At 47.1% G+C, this 17,774-nt stretch overlaps 1 protein-coding gene across 1 annotated transcript in view; it reads left to right on the top strand.

The window, feature by feature from the left end:
* MEI1 (meiotic double-stranded break formation protein 1) overlaps positions 1-16,978 on the top strand; it is a 57,858-nt gene extending 40,880 nt beyond the window's left edge. The window contains exons 21-31 of the mRNA XM_039863329.1: positions 424-589; positions 1,757-1,861; positions 3,583-3,693; positions 4,011-4,171; positions 6,399-6,480; positions 6,664-6,839; positions 13,884-13,965; positions 14,429-14,535; positions 15,534-15,665; positions 15,854-15,963; positions 16,771-16,978. Of these exons, the coding sequence (XP_039719263.1) occupies positions 424-589; positions 1,757-1,861; positions 3,583-3,693; positions 4,011-4,171; positions 6,399-6,480; positions 6,664-6,839; positions 13,884-13,965; positions 14,429-14,535; positions 15,534-15,665; positions 15,854-15,963; positions 16,771-16,816 (1,278 nt within the window). The 3' untranslated portion in view covers positions 16,817-16,978. The remainder of the gene's footprint in view (positions 1-423; positions 590-1,756; positions 1,862-3,582; positions 3,694-4,010; positions 4,172-6,398; positions 6,481-6,663; positions 6,840-13,883; positions 13,966-14,428; positions 14,536-15,533; positions 15,666-15,853; positions 15,964-16,770) is intronic.
* The last annotated feature ends 796 nt before the right edge of the window (positions 16,979-17,774 follow it).

The raw sequence follows: 17,774 nt of genomic DNA, 5'->3' as shown, positions 1-17,774 counted from the left end.
CCCTGCCATGTGGCATCCCCATCCCCCTTCTCCTCCCTTAAGGCCATTCAGGTCAGCTGTCCTGAAATGACCTCTTCTTGACCCTGATACTTCCATTTGCATGAGAGGCATCCTGGAAAGTAGAAAGAACTTTGGGCTTGGTTAGTAGACCTGCATTCAAATTCTAGCTGCGCCACTTACTAGCTTATGTAACTGTTGGCACATCGTGTCATCTCTCTGAGCCTTTGTTTCCTTTTGCTTAGAATGGACCTATGTAGAATGAACAGGATAGTACATAATAGGTGCTGAGTAAATGAGCACTTCCTTCCCCAGGTTCTGTGACACTATCATCCTGGACCCTTTTCTGGCCCCTCTCTTCTTGACTGTCTACCTGTCCCCAATTGTGATGCCCTTTGAGCTCTGGCTTTCTTCTCTCTTTCTCAGGACCTCATCTATTCCAGCCCAGTGGACATAGCCCACAAGGTACTGATGGTCCTGAGGACCTTTTTGAGAAGGAATGAGGATGTCCAGGTGGGTGGTCTCATCCGAGGTCACTTCCTGCTGATCCTGCAGCATCTGTTGGTGGAACATGGGGCCTCCCCATCAGAAGGTCAGTCTGCAGCTGCTGGGGGTATATTTTGACTTAAAGGTCAGTAAGGAGTGGGCATCTCTGCCCTAATGAGGTCTGCTCTAGGAGAGAGAATCAAAGTTTTCTCTACAAAAGATAAGTCATGCCAGTGTGGCATTAAGCTAATAAATTTTACCTCCTTCCTCTCATAGGAAAGTAGTTGCTCAACATATTTAATTTGGGGTGTGTGTGTGTGTGTGTGTGTGTGTGTGTGTGTGTGTGGTGTAAGTGTTTTTATGTTTAATGTCTCTGTTTAGCATGGGTGGGTGTGGCGTGTGTGTGTCCCCACCCTGCATGGCATGTGCTCAGAGCTGTTTGTCACAAGAATGGCAGCCACCATTTGGGAAGAAGAAAGCAGGAAATGTAGGAGAGGCCAGGGAGGGAACAGCAGCCAGCAGGGGCCTGGGAGGGGGTGGGGCTGTGATGTATTAGAAGCTCCGAGTGAGATCCAGAAGGGTAGTTTCCAAACCTGGAATGGGACTTCCTGGAGTCAAGGAAGCTTAATGTTTGGCACATTAAGCTTCGTTTTTGGTATAAAGACACTGAAAAGGTTGAGATTGGTTTGTCTTTTCTTATTTTTAGAAAAGTGAATTCTTAAATTTCTAAGCAATTAAGAGGAAGTGGGAGTAAAGCTGTGGCACTTGATCCAGTGCTGACTGAGGGCGGGGGTTTGGAGATAGATTTAAGGGTGTCTGGAGGAACCAAGTCTTTCCTTTGCAGAGAAGGATAAGCCACATCTAACTGGTAATAGTGTTTAAGAGTCATGAGATTTTGCAGAAACACGTAGTGGAAAGACTGTGGGCATTGAATTCAGATTTGAGGTTAAGTTCTGGCCCTGCCACTTATTGACTATGGGACCTTAAAGAAGTAACTCAGCGTTTCTGGGCCTCCATTTTCTTTGCTGCAAAATAGGAATAACAATCCTCGTTTCACATGATTTTAAGGCAATTAAGTGAAATATTGAATTCCTGGTATCCAACAAAGAGTAGGCACACAGTATGTCAGTTGCCACTGTCCCTAATGAAGAAGGAATAAGGCAGGAAGTAGTAGTAAATTCCAGCAAACCATTCACAGCTGGATGGGTGTCTCTCTGACCCTGAGGTGATCTGAGCATCAAGCCGGCTCACCTGCCCTCCTTGTTCCTCACAGCCTCGGGGAACCTGCCATTGCTGCTGAGCCTTCTCTCTTTAGTGCAGCTGAGGAACGAGTCGGAGCGAGAACTGGACAGCATGGCCATGAAGCTCCTTCACCAAGGTGCCGGCTGCTTGGGACAGTGACTGAGGGCCTGGGGCTTGGCATCCTGTGGGTGCTCCTTTCTTCCATCCTTCCATCCCTTTAGAAGAGGGTACTGGGTCGGTCTGTTCCTGTGGGCTTCTTGCTAAGGGAGCTTTCAGATCTATCTATGCTTGTCCGGGAGACCAAAAATACATACATACAAATTGTGTGTGTGTGAGTGTGTGTGTATGTATAAAATTATGTGGTAAACACAAGCTCTGGAATTGAGAAGGCTTGGGTTTGTTCTTAGCTTAGTCCCTAGCTATGTGACCTGGGACAGTCACCTAGCCTCTATGAACCTCAGGTTCGATAAAATAATAGTACTTCCCTGATTTAGGGTTGAGATAAGAATAACCGTAGATGTAGAATGCCACACACTACTTGGCACACAGTAGGCCTTCAATGGATACTATCCATGTAGATTCATTTTTGCTGGTACAAGTTCAGTTCTCTACACTGCTCCACAGCTGACTCAGGATTTGATGATCCAGTTCCCGAGGCTTCTTTTCTACCCACAGTCCGAACTTCATTAGGATCTTCCACTGCTCATTAATGCAGTTGCCAGTTCATAGGCAGCACCCTCAGGAAGATTTGTTGAGGAAAGGTTGAAATTAATAGGAGAAATGATGTGTGCTCATTGCCTGAGGTCCTCTGGCCTCAGTGAGGGTGGTTCTTCCCTGGTCTAGAGACCGTCTCGTGAGAAGATCAGTGTCAGGTTCAGAAAGGACCTCCAGCCCAAGTTGATGCTCGTCATTGCTGGCCTTTCAGGTCAAGGGTGACATTCAGCTGGGAGCAAGGCTGAAATATACATGTGAAGTGTTGTATACGTTTACATATATCCCCAAGTACTTTTATTTGAGAGCTTTTGGTGGTAGAGGACTGTAGTTCAGTGGTGAGGGTGTGGGTTTTTGAGGGGGTGGGGGGCTGATTGTCCTGTTGACCACAAGCCATTTAGAAGTTAAGTGTGATGTGGCTGCCAAAAGAATGAATGGAAACTTAGGTAGGTTTTATATTGGGTCCTGGAGACAGGAGAACAAGGAGTGGCAATTCCCAGAAGGAAAGGGATGTGTTCTATAGAAGTCCACTTTACAGTGTAGGAACTGCTCTGATGAGGGCTGGGAGAGCATGGGGCGGCATCTCATCTTGCCTTGATAAGTTAAGAAAGGCTTCATGGAGGAGGTGAACTTTGAGCAGAATCTTGATTGCTGAATAGGAGTTAAAGAGTTAGCCAGGTGGGGGTGATGTGAGAGACGGAGTATGGCAAGTTCTGGGAACTGCATGTGGATGGTTACAGAGCTCCCTTGGGAAGGTACTTGGTGTCCCATTGCTGGGAGAATGCTACGGGTGGCGGGTTGGCCTAGATGACCTTTGCAGACCCTCCAACCTGGAGTCTGCGTTGGCAGGAGCTCTGTTACAGGATGCCATTTGACCACCTAAACCTGTGCAGCCTGCTCTAACAAGCGCCTGTGGCTGCTTGCTGGGTGTTTGTTCACATAGAGAATGTGAACATGCCTTGAGGTATGTCACTGTGTTTCTTACCATTGGCTGTAATACCGGGGACAGTTTGTGCTTCATCCCCAAGACTGAAATCTGAAATTAGTCAGTTGAGAGCCATTATCTGTGAGAAGTGTGAGTGCTAGTGTGGGTTAAAGCCATGGAGTGCTGCACGATGGGTGCCTGGGGATGCTCGTCTCTTGCAGTGAGCAAGCTGTGTGGGAAATGCAGCCCCACTGACGTGGACATCCTGCAGCCCTCCTTCAATTTCCTGTATTGGAGCCTTCATCAGACCACGCCGGGCAGTCAGAAAAGAGGTGCTGGGGCCCAGGCCGGGATAGTGAAGGGGAAGGTTTCTGGGCAGTGTCTGTGGTCCTGCTGCCCGCAATTTTTCCATCTTAAAAGAATAAATAAGGGGGGATGTGGCTGGACCAGATAGACGTAAGGTCCTTTCTGGTTCTGACAACTAGTGGTTTTGGAATGAAGCTAGGACATTTAGAGCCTCAAACTGATCCCTGAGTTCATTCACCGTGTGTGTGAAGCCCCTCTGGGTGCTAACTAACCATCATGGTGTCACTGACCTGGGGCTCCTATATAACTCATGTGGCCCTGGCCCTGCCTGGACTCTCTATAGCTGCTGCAGTGCTCCTGAGCAGCACGGCTTTGATAGAGCTTCTGGAGAAGATGCTGGCCCTCACCTGGACTGAGGAGGGCTCTCCCAAGACCACGCTCCTCTGCTCTGCCTGGCTGCTCACAGCCTCCTTCTCTGCCCAGCAGCACGATGGCAGTCTGCAGGTTAGTCTCTAACCCCATGGCTTTGGGGCATGGGGTGGCATGCAAAGGAATGATAAAGATCTTGAGTTCTGGTCCCAGCTCTGACTTATTAGCTGTGTAATATTGGCAAAGTATTTAACTTTCTGAGCTTCAGTTTTCTTGCCTACAAAATGAAGAAAACATCCAGTCGGTTTACATTAATCTGTTTAGCACACGTAGATCACCTACATGCCAGGCCGCAGTCTAACTCAAGGGAATAAAAAATGAATACAGCATGTACCCCACACTTGGGGAACTTGTGTTTGTAGGCAAAGATAGTGGGAAAAGACATTCAAGATTAAGAGAACATGAGCAAAGGCATGAAACTGTGCAACTTTAGGACGTGGTGTATATATTGGGGGAGTGGCGAGGTTCTTTGTGGCTAGAATGCGGGAGTGGACTGTCAGACTGACAAGGAGGCGGAATCCTGGCTGTGCCCTTGAAGTGCTGGGTGGCAAGCTGTGAAGTGTCCCACATGTGCAAGCTGTCATTGTGATTGTTCGAGAAGGTGACGCAGGGAACAAGGGAGCAGTGGACGTATCCACAGAGCCCCTCCTTTCCTCTCAGTTCCTCAGCCTATAGGACTTGTCATCACAGTGCCCGGCATAGGCATTTCTGTGGGCTGTTTCACATTCGGGTGTCTCCTGCCTAAGGCTTGACTGCTCCTTGTGAACAGACACCATCTCCTAGCCTTCGTGGTATCCTTACCCTGTGTCCAGCCCTGTGCCAGTCTAGTACTAGGCACACACTCATTTGTGTAGAAGTGAAGTTAGTTTTAAAGTTAAGCCTTTAGAATAGCAGCAAGCTGTGGCAAATCTATGCCATAGCAGATTTGCAAGTCATTGCCCATGGAATTGATTTGGGACAGGAACTTTTCCTGCTGGTCTTTGTGAGGCTGTTGAACCCACCCATACCCCTGCAGTCGCCTGCCCAGGTGAAAGCCTGCACCATGTTCTTGGTTCTGCCCTGGCCCTCAGCTCATATCTAATCAATGACCTAACTACATCCACCCTAAGTCCTCCCACTGCCCCAGCTCAGGCCTGATTGTTTATCTTCTCCACGACCGTGGCCTATTCAGTCTCCTGGCCCCTGACCTCTTGCTTCCTCCACATCACCTGTTTCTGCAGCCAGTCTGTCCACACTTCCCCTCTGCCCCAAACTCTTTTGGGTTTTTGTTCTCCACATGCTGCTGAGACCCTTCTTACTTGGCCCCTCTGTAGCCTTACTTTCCACCATTCCACCTCCTTTTCTGTCCTCTGACCAAACGTTTGCTGTTCTCCCAGTCAGCTGTGCTCTTTCACACCTCCACACCTTTGTTTGTTTGCTTGATTGCATAGTTTTGATTGCTAGATTGATTTTTAGTAGGCTTTATTTTTAGGACAGTTTTAGATTTACAGAAAAATTGAGCGGATAGCATAGGGAGTTCCCATCTAACCTCCACAGTTTCCTCTGTTAACATCTCATATTAGTATTGCATCTCCCTGCCTTTGTGCAAGTTGGTTCTTCTACCTAGAACCTATTGATTTCACCAGCCAACAAGCATTTTTGAGGAACTGCTTTGTGCCAGACTGTGATAGGTCCAAGCAGAGGATAAGTAGTTCCTGCCTGTGGGCAGCTTTTGTTCTGGGCAAGGAGAGCAAAGCAGGCTCATAGCTTTGAATCTGGCCACCTCTACTAAACCCTCCGTTGGCCGTTGCTTTGACATTAAAGGAGCACATTCACCAGGGCTGCTCCTCAGCTGTTCATCATGATAGCTCTGGCGGGAGTGAAAGCAGGTGGCATTGTCCCCATTTTATAGATGAAAGAAGTAAGGCAGTGCATTGACTTGCCCACGGCGAAACAGCTGGCCAGTGGCAGAGCCAGGATTTTGATTCCAGGCTATCTGACTCCAGATCTAAGTTAGGTGGATGGTGGGCTCAGGGAAGGATGGAACCACAGATGAAGCTAGGGAAGGCTCCCTGGTGGAGGAGGTTCTTGAGGATGGGGGAGATTTGGAAGAAGCAGGGTTCTCCAGGTAAAAGCTTGATTTTTCCTCCTCACGTTCCAGAATCCAGGACTGGTGAGGCTCAGAAGACTCTGTATGGCCTCCTCTGTCCTTCTGGATGCAGCTAGGATATGTGGGTGGGTGGGTAGAGGAGATATTGGGCAGGTTATTTTCTACCCAAGCTCCCAGAATATGAGGTCATCCCTTTACCCCCTTCTGTGGCAGGTTCACCAGACACTGTCCGTGGAACTGGACCAAGTGTTGAAGGCCCTCAGCTTTCCGAAGAAAAAGGCTGCCCTGCTCTCAGGTGTGGGCCCAGGCACCTCTAGCAGTAAAAGAAGAGCTTTCCCCTGGATTCGGAGATGGAACCCTGCTCCCAGACCAGTCCACGATTACCCCAGTTATTATTTCCTTGTCTTCCCCTGTGACAGAGCTGGGTTCAGGTGGGGAAGAAGGCAGGAACTGGGTGTAAGGACTTCCTTGCTTTCAGCTGCCATCTTATGCTTTCTGCGGACAGCCCTGCAACAAAGCTTTTCCTCTGCCCTGGTGGTCCTGGTGCCCTCAGGGGCCCAGCCACCACCAGCCCCTGAGGACATTCTCCTAGCACCACTGGGAACATCACAAGTACTGTCTCTGGTCATTGGACTGCAGAACCTCTTGGTGCAGGTAAAGCCCTTGCTGAGGGGAACCCTGGTAGTGGAGCCTGCTTTTTCCAGGACAAGAGCAGGAAGGGGTGGCTGCCTGTCAAGGCCTATAGGGTGGATTGATTGGGGCTTTTAAAGTCACAGTGACAGAAATGAAACTCAAATTATCTCAGTATTAGGCCAAGGGTCAGTACTGGTTTCAGGCACAGCTGGATCCCAGAGGCTCAGACAGTCATCAGAACTGTCTCCATCTCTTGGCTCTACACTTCTGTCAGCTTTGTTGTCATGGGATGGCAGGATGACCAGCAGAAAGGTTTCTCTTTCCTAGTAGTCCCCAAAATTGAGTCTCATTGGCCTGGCTTGGGTCAGTGCCCTCTTCCTGGAGGCTGGAGCATAACTAGCTCTTCATAACCCATGCGGTCTGAACATGGGAGAGGGATGATTCCACAAAACAAACAAAAACAAACAAAAAAACTGTTTCAAGAAAGAGGAATGGATCCTGGGCAAACAAAAGCAGTAGATGTCCACCTTAGAGGGGTTTGTGTATTAGAGCTTAGAGGATTCTTAGAAATCATTTTTCCAGAATCACATACTGTGAAGGGTGGTGGGGGCGTGGAGATAAATCAGGTGCCCGCCTTTGGGAAGTTAACAGTTGGGAGGAGAATGATGCCTTGTAGACAGGAGGTGGTAACATAGTGTGGTAAGTGCTGGGCTAAAGGGAAGCACTGCATTGTGGGAGCACAGGATGTAACCATTGGTTGGTATAAGATAAGAGTCAGGCTGACTGTCAGAGAAGGCTTCCTGGGGGAGATGCTTGAGCTGGGCTGGAAAAATCAAGTGACTTGCCCTAGGTCCCTAAGGGCAGAGATGTTACAGATCTGGACAGCAGCACCATTTCAATCTCTGATATGGATTAATTTCCTATCCCTGGCCTTGTGGCCTGTTTCCTACCCTTAATTCTTCTCTCTTTCAAGGAGTTTGTGTCTATTATTTTCAAATATGAGCTGGTCGCTGTAGGATGACCAAGGCCCCAGATGTTTATGCTGTTTTAGTTAGACTCTCTTTTCCTGCCCTGTGCAGCTTGCTCAAGACAGACAGTCACAGATCCATATGGCCTGTTCTGATGGCAAAGTACTTATGGGGTATCTAATGGCAAAATATTTACGGAGTATGAAGAGGGAGGTAGGAAGGAGCCAGCAAATGAGGGAGAGGAGTTGCAGATATTCCTTGGGGGAGAGGTGGGACTGTGACTAGAGTCCCACCTTGGTGCCCAAATAATGACTGCATGACTGTTATGTGGCTGTTGATTGTGGGAGGTTGTGTTCAAGGATTGATCCCCACTGGGCCTGTGCACAGAGTCGGGGAAGTTAGGAAGTGTAAGGAGATAGAGGATGCTCCAGGAGTGGGCCCTGTGCTGGCCGTGTGGTTGCTGAGTCGTGTCCTGCGAGCACATCTGTGCACAACATTCACATTGTTGTGCAAACACCACACCATCCATCTCCAGAACTTTGTAAGCGCACTGGCCAGAGTCACACAGATCTGTATTGTAGCCCCCGCCTGGCCGCTAACTCTGAAGGAGTTTAGCAAGTCACTTCCTCTTATTGATCCTCATTTTCTCTATCTGCAAAATAAGTCTTAGCATTAAGCTATTTGGGCCTATGAGAACAGCCTTTGTTATCCTAGGAATGGAGCACAGCGCAGAGAAATTTTGGTTGAAATAAGGATGGAGAAAATGTATAAGGTTCACTATGCTGGGTCATGTAGTGGGAAGAGGACAGGTCCATGGCAGGGGAGAGATCCCAAGAAGGGCTGTGGTCACTGGAGAGATTTGGGTGGCATGGGAGTAAGGAGGAGCCAGGGGCAGACTTCCCTTCTGCTTAGTTCTAAAAGGGCTACAGGACTGTAAATCTGCATCTCCAGAGCAGAAAAGAAGGTGGTTCATTCTGGGTTTGTCTGAAGATAAAGACTTAGGGCAGTGGGTGGAGCTACAGGAAGACAGGAGGAGACTCTTTCTCATGGTCAGGACTAACGGCAGAATGGGAGGACTGGAGAGGAGTCTTGTTGGCTGGGGGCTTTCAAGCAAAAACTAGGTGTCCCCAGCAAGAACTCCTGCTAGAGGGTGGGATGGGCACTGGTGTAGGTTACCCTTATGGTTTCTTCCAGCACTGGGATTCCATTTTAGGGAGAGGGGATGCTCATGCACCAGAGGACCAGGAGTACACTGTGGAAAGATAGACCCAGGTCACTGAGGAGAAAGAGGCTAGAAGTAGAATTAAAAATAGCAATGCCAGCAAATACACAGTTAGCACTTTTCAGTTTCCAAAGCCCTCTCGTATCTATGATCTCAAGTGGTTCTCACACAAGCCAGCTATAACACTAGCTCAAAGAGGTCATGTGACTGCTACAGGGTCACAGAACTTGTGAAGAGATTTAGGATTAGAAGTAAAGGATTAAAAAAAAAAAAGTTAAGGATTTGCTGGGAAGAAGTGGAGGAAGAGCAGGGCAAACAAAGTTCTCAAACCATCTCCCAGAGGTTCTGGGCAGAGCCGGGTAGTGGTCCATTTTGTCAGAGGCACAAACAGCCCTAGGGATGTAATTAAAAACAACAACAACAACAAAACACTGTACTGACTAGAACTCCAGGAATTGTGTGTGTTTAGAAGAAAATACCGGATAAGCTGTTTGGGGCAGAAGGTGAGACCCCTGATTGGGCTTAGAGGGCCAGTGAGTAGTACGCCAGTCTTGTATCCCACCATCTCCCAATTTGAAATTATTTAGGTAGTAGACACAAATCAGACGAAAATCAAAACTTCCATGTTATTGGTTAAGTCATGGGAGAAAATGGCTGTTGTAATATATATGGACACAATGGCCTTCCAGCAACCTCATCTCAGAATTAAATGTACTCACCCCAGTCACCAGCAGAGCTGGAAAACCCCAGGACTCCTTGCCCCACCTTCTGGTAAGCCTACCCCTTGGCTGAGTGTAGACTAATCCTTACTGTCTGTGCAGATAATGGGTTCAAGTGAGAGTCTGCTACAGAGGCTGAGCTGAGTGTGTTTCTCCTTGCAGAGTCATCAGTTGATCTAGTCACTCTTTCCTGGGGGAGGACTTAGATAGGGGCAGAGGTGAGTGTTATTCTGGGAGAGGAAATGTGAGGAAGCTCTGGAATGACAGCGGGTGGTTCCCATCTCTGGAGGAGGGTGGGATTGCAGAGTTTTGGACTGGTTGAGTGGCATGTACTAAATGAAGAGAAATAGGTGCTTCCAAAGTCTGCTTCCTCTGTCCACTGCCCCAGTGCTCAGCCACACCTTTAAGTATGTATTAAACAGGTGTTGACAAGTATCAGGTTTGAAGGGACACAGCAAAACAGGTGTTGACAAGTATCAGGTTTGAAGGGACACAGCGGCTTCACCTGCTCAGAGCAGCCCCGTGTCTTCATCTGGCCCAGCACCTGGAGGTTCAGAATGAGGCTCTCTGGACTGCTTGGTTTTGCTTTCTATAATTTTCTAACCAGGCTCAGATGGTCTTGGCACTCTTTCCACTTACTTCTCTGCTTCCAGTCCAGCGGCTCCATCCCTGGGGAGTCTCGGAGGAGGAGTAGAGTAGGCCTGAGCAGGAAAGAGACAGATACCCTTTGTGCTCAGCTTGGGCTTTCTGATGGCAGTGGGAGTAGAATGTGTTACCAGATGGGCAATCAGGGGCTAATTGGTTTTGTAAGTCTTGAGGCTTTGAGTGCAAAAATCATTCAAGAGCAGATGTCAATGTCAGGGTCTAGGAAAGTAGGCGGTGGGGAGGACAGGGAGATGACATTTACCAAGTGACATGTTATGTATTCATCACAATTCTGTAAAGTAGAAATTGTCATCTCAGTTTCATAGACAAGGAAACAGAGTCCTGGAGATGTTAAGTAACTTGCCTAAGGTCACACACTTTGAGGTTAGAATTCAAACCTAAATCTTTTGGCTTCAAAACCCATGTTCTTTCAGTGTCTCAAGAAGTACACCTTGTGAACAGGAGCCATTGTTACCTGAATGGTAGTCCCTGGTTTTCTTGATTCCGAGTGGCCCCAGCTCCTCACCCACCATCTAGGGGGTCTTTGCTGGTTGTGTGGGATAATAAGATACAGGGTCAGAGAGTGGCACTAGGGCCACAGTTCCTCACCAGGTGGTAAAGCTGAGGTGTGCTGGCTCATGCTGTTTGATCTTGCATACCTAGCAAGAGGCCAAAAGTGTCCACTGGTTAAGAGTTAATTTTAGATGGGAGGAGAAAGGGTACAAAGCTGTTAACCTAAATAAAAGGCCTTTCAAAGCGAGAAGCAACAAACATTTATTTGAGATCAAAAAAGAATAGCTATTCGAGAAGCACTGATTCAAGCAGAAACCCAAATAGTGTCCTGATTGGAGACAAAGGAGAGGGGTATTTATGAGAAAGGGAAGGAGAACAGTCACATCAATAGAGGGAAGGGAAGGCATTGCTATTGGTACAATAAGCTAACACAGTTATGCTAATTCTAAACAACGTTTTTAGTTTTCAGTCAGGTAGCCATCAGTCCACTAGTCATAATATCTGCTGTCCTGTTATTTTTGCAGACAGTTCTTAGGGACACAGTGTTGCTTTGGACCCAGTCCAAAGGTTATTTTGCCATATTTTAACATTCCAAAAGTTTGAGGCATAAGACTTGTAAGGCAGTTCCTCTGGGGTGGCAGCTCTGACTCCATTTTAAAGTGGCTCCTTTTATATATATGTATATATGTATTAAACAAACAAAAAACAATGCTTAGGTTTGGTTCTAGACTTGCAATTTACTACCCAGTTGTCCCGGGTGTCCTCAGGTCAAATATTTTCTCTCTGGGCCTCATTTTCTCAGCTATAAAATGAGGTGACTGGGTTAGCTCGATGACTTCAAGCTGTATGCCTTGGAGGCCTTAGGGGTTCTATGGAGGAGACTCGGCTTGTTAAAGAGAGGAGTATGTTTCTTCGTTATGCATTTCCTAAGATATTTACCATTTATTGAGTGTTTACTCTGTGCCAAGCACTGGTTAAACACTATATCCATTGCTCATCTAACCCTCTCAGCAACTCAGGTAATCTTTTTATTCCCACTCAACAAGGTTAAGTTACCTTGGCCAGGGTCACACAGATGGTAAGTGACTAAGTAAGGATTCAAACCCAAGTCTGCCCCATACCCTTAACCACCAGGCTGCTGCCTTCTAAAGAATAGCACGAGAGCATAGGATTTTTTTGTTAGTTTGTTTTTACATTTAAAAACAATCACTTTTTATATTATAAACATCTTTTGTCAAAACATCAATTTTATTGAGATTTCTTACATGCAATAAAATTCACCGATTTTAAGTGTAGAATTAGATGAGTTCTGATTCTCATGATATGGAATATTTTTATCACCCCAAAAAGTTTTCTTGTGCCTCTTTGAAGTTAATCCCCTCTCCCTATCCTTGACCCTTGGCAAACACTGATATGCTTTCTGTCACTATAGTTTTACCATTTCTAGAATTTCATATAAATGAAATAATACAAAATTTGGTATTGTATATCTAGCTTCTTAGCTTAATGCTTTGGAGATTTATATTGTTGTGTTTATTTCTTCTTATTGGTGAGTAGTAGTCTATTATATGGCTATGCCACAATTTGTTTATTCATTGACCTACTGATAAGTATTTGGGACTTCCAGATTTTTGGCTATTATGACTTGAGTTGCCCTTAATACTGAAGTACAAGTCTTTGTGTGGATATGTTTTTATTTCTCTTGGGTAAATACTTAGGAGTGGGATTGCTAGGTCAAATGATGTTATTTTTCTATTGCTGTGTAACAAGTTACCACAAACTTAATGGCTTAACACAACACACATTTATTATCTCACAGTTCTCTATGTCAGAAGTCTGGGTGAGCTTGACCAGGTTCTTCGCTTAGGGTCCTCACAAGGCTGAAATTGAGGTGTTTGCTAGGCTAGGTACTTATTGGGGTATATGGGAAAGAATCACCTTTTTCCTCAGGGGCCTCTTTCAGCTCTTTAAGGTTGCCCACATTCTTTCTCACATGGCCCCTCCATCTTCAAACCAGCAATGCATGTTGAATTCTTCTCACTCTTCCAATCTCTAGTTCTTCTGCCACCAGCCAAAGAAAACTGCTTTCAAAGGAATGGTGTGATTAGATCGGGCCTACCCAAACAATTTCCCTTGGCTTTATGATGTGACATAATCACAAGAGTAACATCTGGGAGTAGAGGTCATGGAACCATCTTAAAATTCTGTCTACCACATATGTTAAATGTATATTTATAAGAAATCATCAAACTATTTTCCGAAATGCCTGCACCATTTTACTTCCCAAGAGACGTATATGAGAGTTCCAGTTGCTCCACATTCTGGTCAACACTTGATATTGTCAGGGTTTTTTTTCCTGTGTGTGGGTGGGCAGAGCTTATAAATAATAGTTAATTTATTTTTCACAGTTAGAGAGGCTGGAAGTCCAAGACCAGAGTGCCAAGCAGGGTCAGGCGAGGGCCCTCTTCCAGATCACTGAGTTCTTGCTGTATCCTCATATGGTAGAAGGGCTGTGTCTTTTTAATTGTAGCTATTGGTGAGTGAGCAGTGATATCTCTTGGTGGTTTTAATTTGCATTTCCCTAATGACTAATGATAATGAGATCTTTTCATATGCTTATTAGAGCATAAAATTTTGTTTGATGAAAGGTTCAGCTGCTTTTTGTAAAAAAAAGGTCGAAACCCACTGGCTTAGATAAACTATGAGGCTCTTACAGAGTCTGTAATCTGTGAATCTCTTAGTGGGACCCAGGGCCCATCTCCTTTCCTGAAACAAAACAGTGTCTTAAATGTAGGTAAATCATCAGTATAAGCACTGTGCTGTATGTGTACATGAGAGATGAAACCAACAAACATTTCTTCATTATCTACAGGGCCACAGTCCCAATCTGAAATTATGAAATCCAAATCATTCTGAAAACCAAATTTTTTTTCTTATTTGGCATCAAAATCCATTGATAGCAAAACCTATGGTTTTTGTTTTTGTTGTTTTCTTGCAGAAGGATCCTCTATTGTCCCATGCCTGTGTTGGCTGCCTGGAGGCCTTGCTTGACTATCTGCATGCCAGGAGCCCAGACATCGGTAGAATCCCTCCCCATTCTCTAATGTTCCCATGGGAGAAATGAGATGGGGCCAGCTCCTGCCACCTGACCCAGACTGCCATCCTCTGATCAGAAATTCGCATTCATTTTTTAAAAATTCTTTTAACTCTGCAAGGGCAGTTTTGCCCAGTATACAGATGAGGACATTGAGGTTCAGAGAGGTCAAGCAACTTACCCAATCACCGTCACAAAACTCTTTAGTGGCAGAGCACTTCCTGTTGCCTGCTTCCTACAATATGGGATGTGTGGTCTTCCTGAGCCAGGCAGCATAGGTGGACAGAATCCCAGGGAAGAAAGAAACTTCCTGGGGTCAGCTCGTCCAATGCCCTGCCTCTAGCTGAGCGGCCCATTTTGAGCCAATAGGAGAAAGTCCTCCTTAGTAATGTTCCAAAGCCTTTGGAAAAGCAGCAGTAACAATCCAGGGTGACTGGTGTTTCCTTTAGCACTCCACGTGGCTTCCCAGCCCTGGAATCGGTTTTTGCTGTTTACCTTCCTGGATGCCGGAGGCAGCTCCTTCCTCAGACCAGAGATCTTGAGGCTCATGACCCTGGTAAGTATGGAAAGGATGGTCTTGTGGTCTGAAGAATGTCATGAGCTGGGTGGTCCTGTGAGGCCAGGCACACCTTACTTTAGGTAACCCTAATCCTTGAAGTTAGAGGGGCTGGGCAGGCCTTCACCCTACAAGAGGTATGCTCAGAGAACTCCTCTAAATGCCCACATCTCCTCGCCCCAAAAGAGCCAGACACTTTCATTCACTCATTCATGAAACATCGACCAGAGCCTAGCCTGCCTGCTAGGTACCAAAGACGCTGATGAGCGAAATGCCCTGCCTTTAAGGATCCTTCAGTCTAGAGAAGGATATAGACAAGGACACTATAGTTAAGATGTGATGTTATTAATGATAGAGTAGAAGATATGCTAAGTGCCTGGCATGCAGTAAGTGCCCACTGAATAAACAACAAAGCAGGGAGTCTGTGATAGTGAAGTGAGTCAATGAATAAATCAGTGCTTGGTGGGGGAGCACAGAGAAGAGAGTAAGTAGTTTTGCCAGAGCTGGGAGGGAGAGGTGAATAAGAATGTAGTGAGCACTCAGTACCTGTCTTTACTACAATGAAAGAACATTCAGCTAAAATGAAGGTAACATTTTAGCTGAAGCTTGAAGGGTTAATAGGCAAAGGGGAGGAAATGTAATCCAGGTAGTGAAGTGAGAACAGGCTACAAGCACATGGCAGTGTGTTTGGGTAACCACACATGGTCCATTTTGACCATGAGTGTGTGGTACAAGGCCGAGGGGCAGGCGAGGAAGGTACCGAAGGGTTCAGCAGGATCAACTAACTCTCTCAGGGTCTTGCAGTCTGCCTCATTTATCCCACTTTCCCATGACAGAGCCCTGCTCCAGTCCACCAGCTCTGAGCTCTTTGAAGGCAGGGTGCTGTTGGTTACAGATCTGTGTCCTCAGCCCAGTTCAGAGCACAGCAGGGGCACAGGAAATGTCTGAATGGAGATGCTGAATCACTGCATGTTTGGGGGTTTCTCTCCCTGGACCAGTTTGTGCGGTTCCAGAGTAGAAGCATCCTCTCTCATGAAGAGGTGGGTCTTGTTCTGCGAAGCGCAGCTTTGGCTGACCTCTCTACCCTCTCGAACAGCACACTCCGGGCTCTGCATGGCTTCTTATTGCAGGTGGGTAGGAAGGGGATGCCATGTAGCCATTCTGAGGTTAGACCCTCCACACTATCTTCTGTGTGGAGGGTGGGAGTTCTGGCCATAGCAGCCAATGGAGGTGGTGGATACAAGGGGTGGAGGGTAGAGAGGGCCTGTGTGGAGTGGGCTCTGGGAGACCTGTCTTCTCTGCCTTTTTCTCCCCTCAGGTCCAGAGCATGGGCCTCCCAGCTGATCATAGCATAGCCCAGACCCTACAGGTCTTGGAAGGCCTTTCCCCCAGAGGCTCCTCGGCCCAGTCACCCCTGCAAGACATGCTGTATCCTTTCTTGCATCTGGGAGCTTTGGCCAGGGCAGAGTCACCCAGGCTATGGGATGGTGTGGCATCATTCTTCAGGACAGGGTGGTGCGCTACCTCTAGCCCAGTCCTCTAAAGTAAGCAAGAGTCAGTGAGAATAATTAATAGTGATAGCAATGACAATGACTTGTTCTGTTTAAGATCCTCCCAAGGGCCAGCCACATTACATGCACTGTTATCTAATCCTCATAGCAGCTAAAAGTATTAACATAGTTGTAACAGACCAGACAGGTTAAATGACATGCCCAGGATCACACAGTGGTAGCATCAGGATTTGATCCCAGATTTGCCTGTCTCCAAAGCCACATCACCAAACTCAGGAAGGAGCTAGTCCTTCTCCAAGAATTCTGGAGAAAGTTGCCCAGCTCAGTTGGCACAGGTGCTTCCCTCAACACAACATGGTGGTGCTGGGTAACTGGTATGTCCTTGAGAAAGCTTGGGGCTGTGGGCAGTGGTCAGAGGCCCTCTTGGAGGGTTGTTGTGATAGTCTAGAGACACTTTCATCTGGTGTGTGTGTGGTGGTGATACTTCCTCCCCAACCCCACCGGCTGCCTTCCCAGCTTTCCTCTTCTTTTTATGGAATAATTCCCTGTCGCATAGCAACTACCAAGCCCCAGAGTTCAGGTCTGGATTTTAGAATCCAGCCCACTATTCTTGGGAGCACTTCTGTTCTTGTCTGACCCTTTCTGCCTTTTTGGGGCTCTGGAAGTGTGGTTCTCCTTTGGTTGGCCCCACGTCTCTGCTGTTTTCCTCATGTTTTGCTGCCAGCTGCCTGGGAGGGGTGGCTGTATCTCTGTCCCACATCAGAGACTGACCCTCGGGACTTAAAGGTCCAGAAATGGAGAGAACTGAGACCTGAAGAAGACAAAGTCAGGCCACAATAGTTGGGGAAATGGATGACACTGCAGCCATTTATCTGAATCCATTTATTCCACTGTTGAAACGGAATCAGGAAATAAAATGATACACTCACGTGCCTGTGTGAGCAGTCCAAAAACATTTCACTCTCAACTTATCTTGGCCTCTTCTTCCTGGTTCCTCAGCCAGGATAGATGGTCTCCTCAGAGACGGCGGTGGGGGCCGAATTTCCTCTGGTAACATAAAGAGTGACAGTGCTAGCTGAGTGCCTTGGCTGTACGCAGAAAACGCAAGCCAGGCCATCCTCGGGGCTGGACGGGCAGAGAAAAGCCATGTGTTTGGTGGTGCTGCGATCCCCGTGCTGACAGGCACTTTACCCGTTGCCTTACCTCATGTGAAAATGGAGAGGTATAACTTCCAGGCAAGGAAGCTGAGCAGATTAAATCTCAGCTCTCCAGTTCAGCGAAAATGTCCCAGCTTAGACCTTCCTGGGTAAAGCAGATCCCGTGTCCCTTTCTCTCAAGGCCCTCCTCGGAGCTTGCATTTGTATACCCACGTGTGCGGTTCTTTTAGCCTCTCCCTTTCCAAGCTCAGCCCAGCAGGCCTCTCTCTCCTTTCCCGCCTGCCTTGCCGAGGTCCCCGGTGTCCAGAACTGGCTAACCCACCTTACTTCTCGGATCTGGCTATACTGACCCTGCAGAAACTTCGTCCTAATGAACTGACGAACTCCGTTTAGAAATTGGTGGACCGGAGAGGTGAGCAGGTGATGCACTAACTCCGCACTGCAGGTTCCTTAAAAACAAAAACAACAAAAAAAAAAACTGCTAGTCACGACCCGCTAAACTGATCTTGCCAAAACTGTCAGCTGAGGAAACAGTATCGTGGACGGGGCTCCCGGCCGGGGTCAGGGCCCA

This window comes from Pteropus medius, unplaced genomic scaffold (assembly GCF_902729225.1).
Source record: "Pteropus medius unplaced genomic scaffold, Ma_sr-lr_union100, whole genome shotgun sequence".
NCBI lineage: Eukaryota > Metazoa > Chordata > Mammalia > Chiroptera > Pteropodidae > Pteropus > Pteropus medius.
Note: the sequence above shows the minus strand (reverse complement) of the source record. Positions and strands in the feature narration are given on the sequence as shown.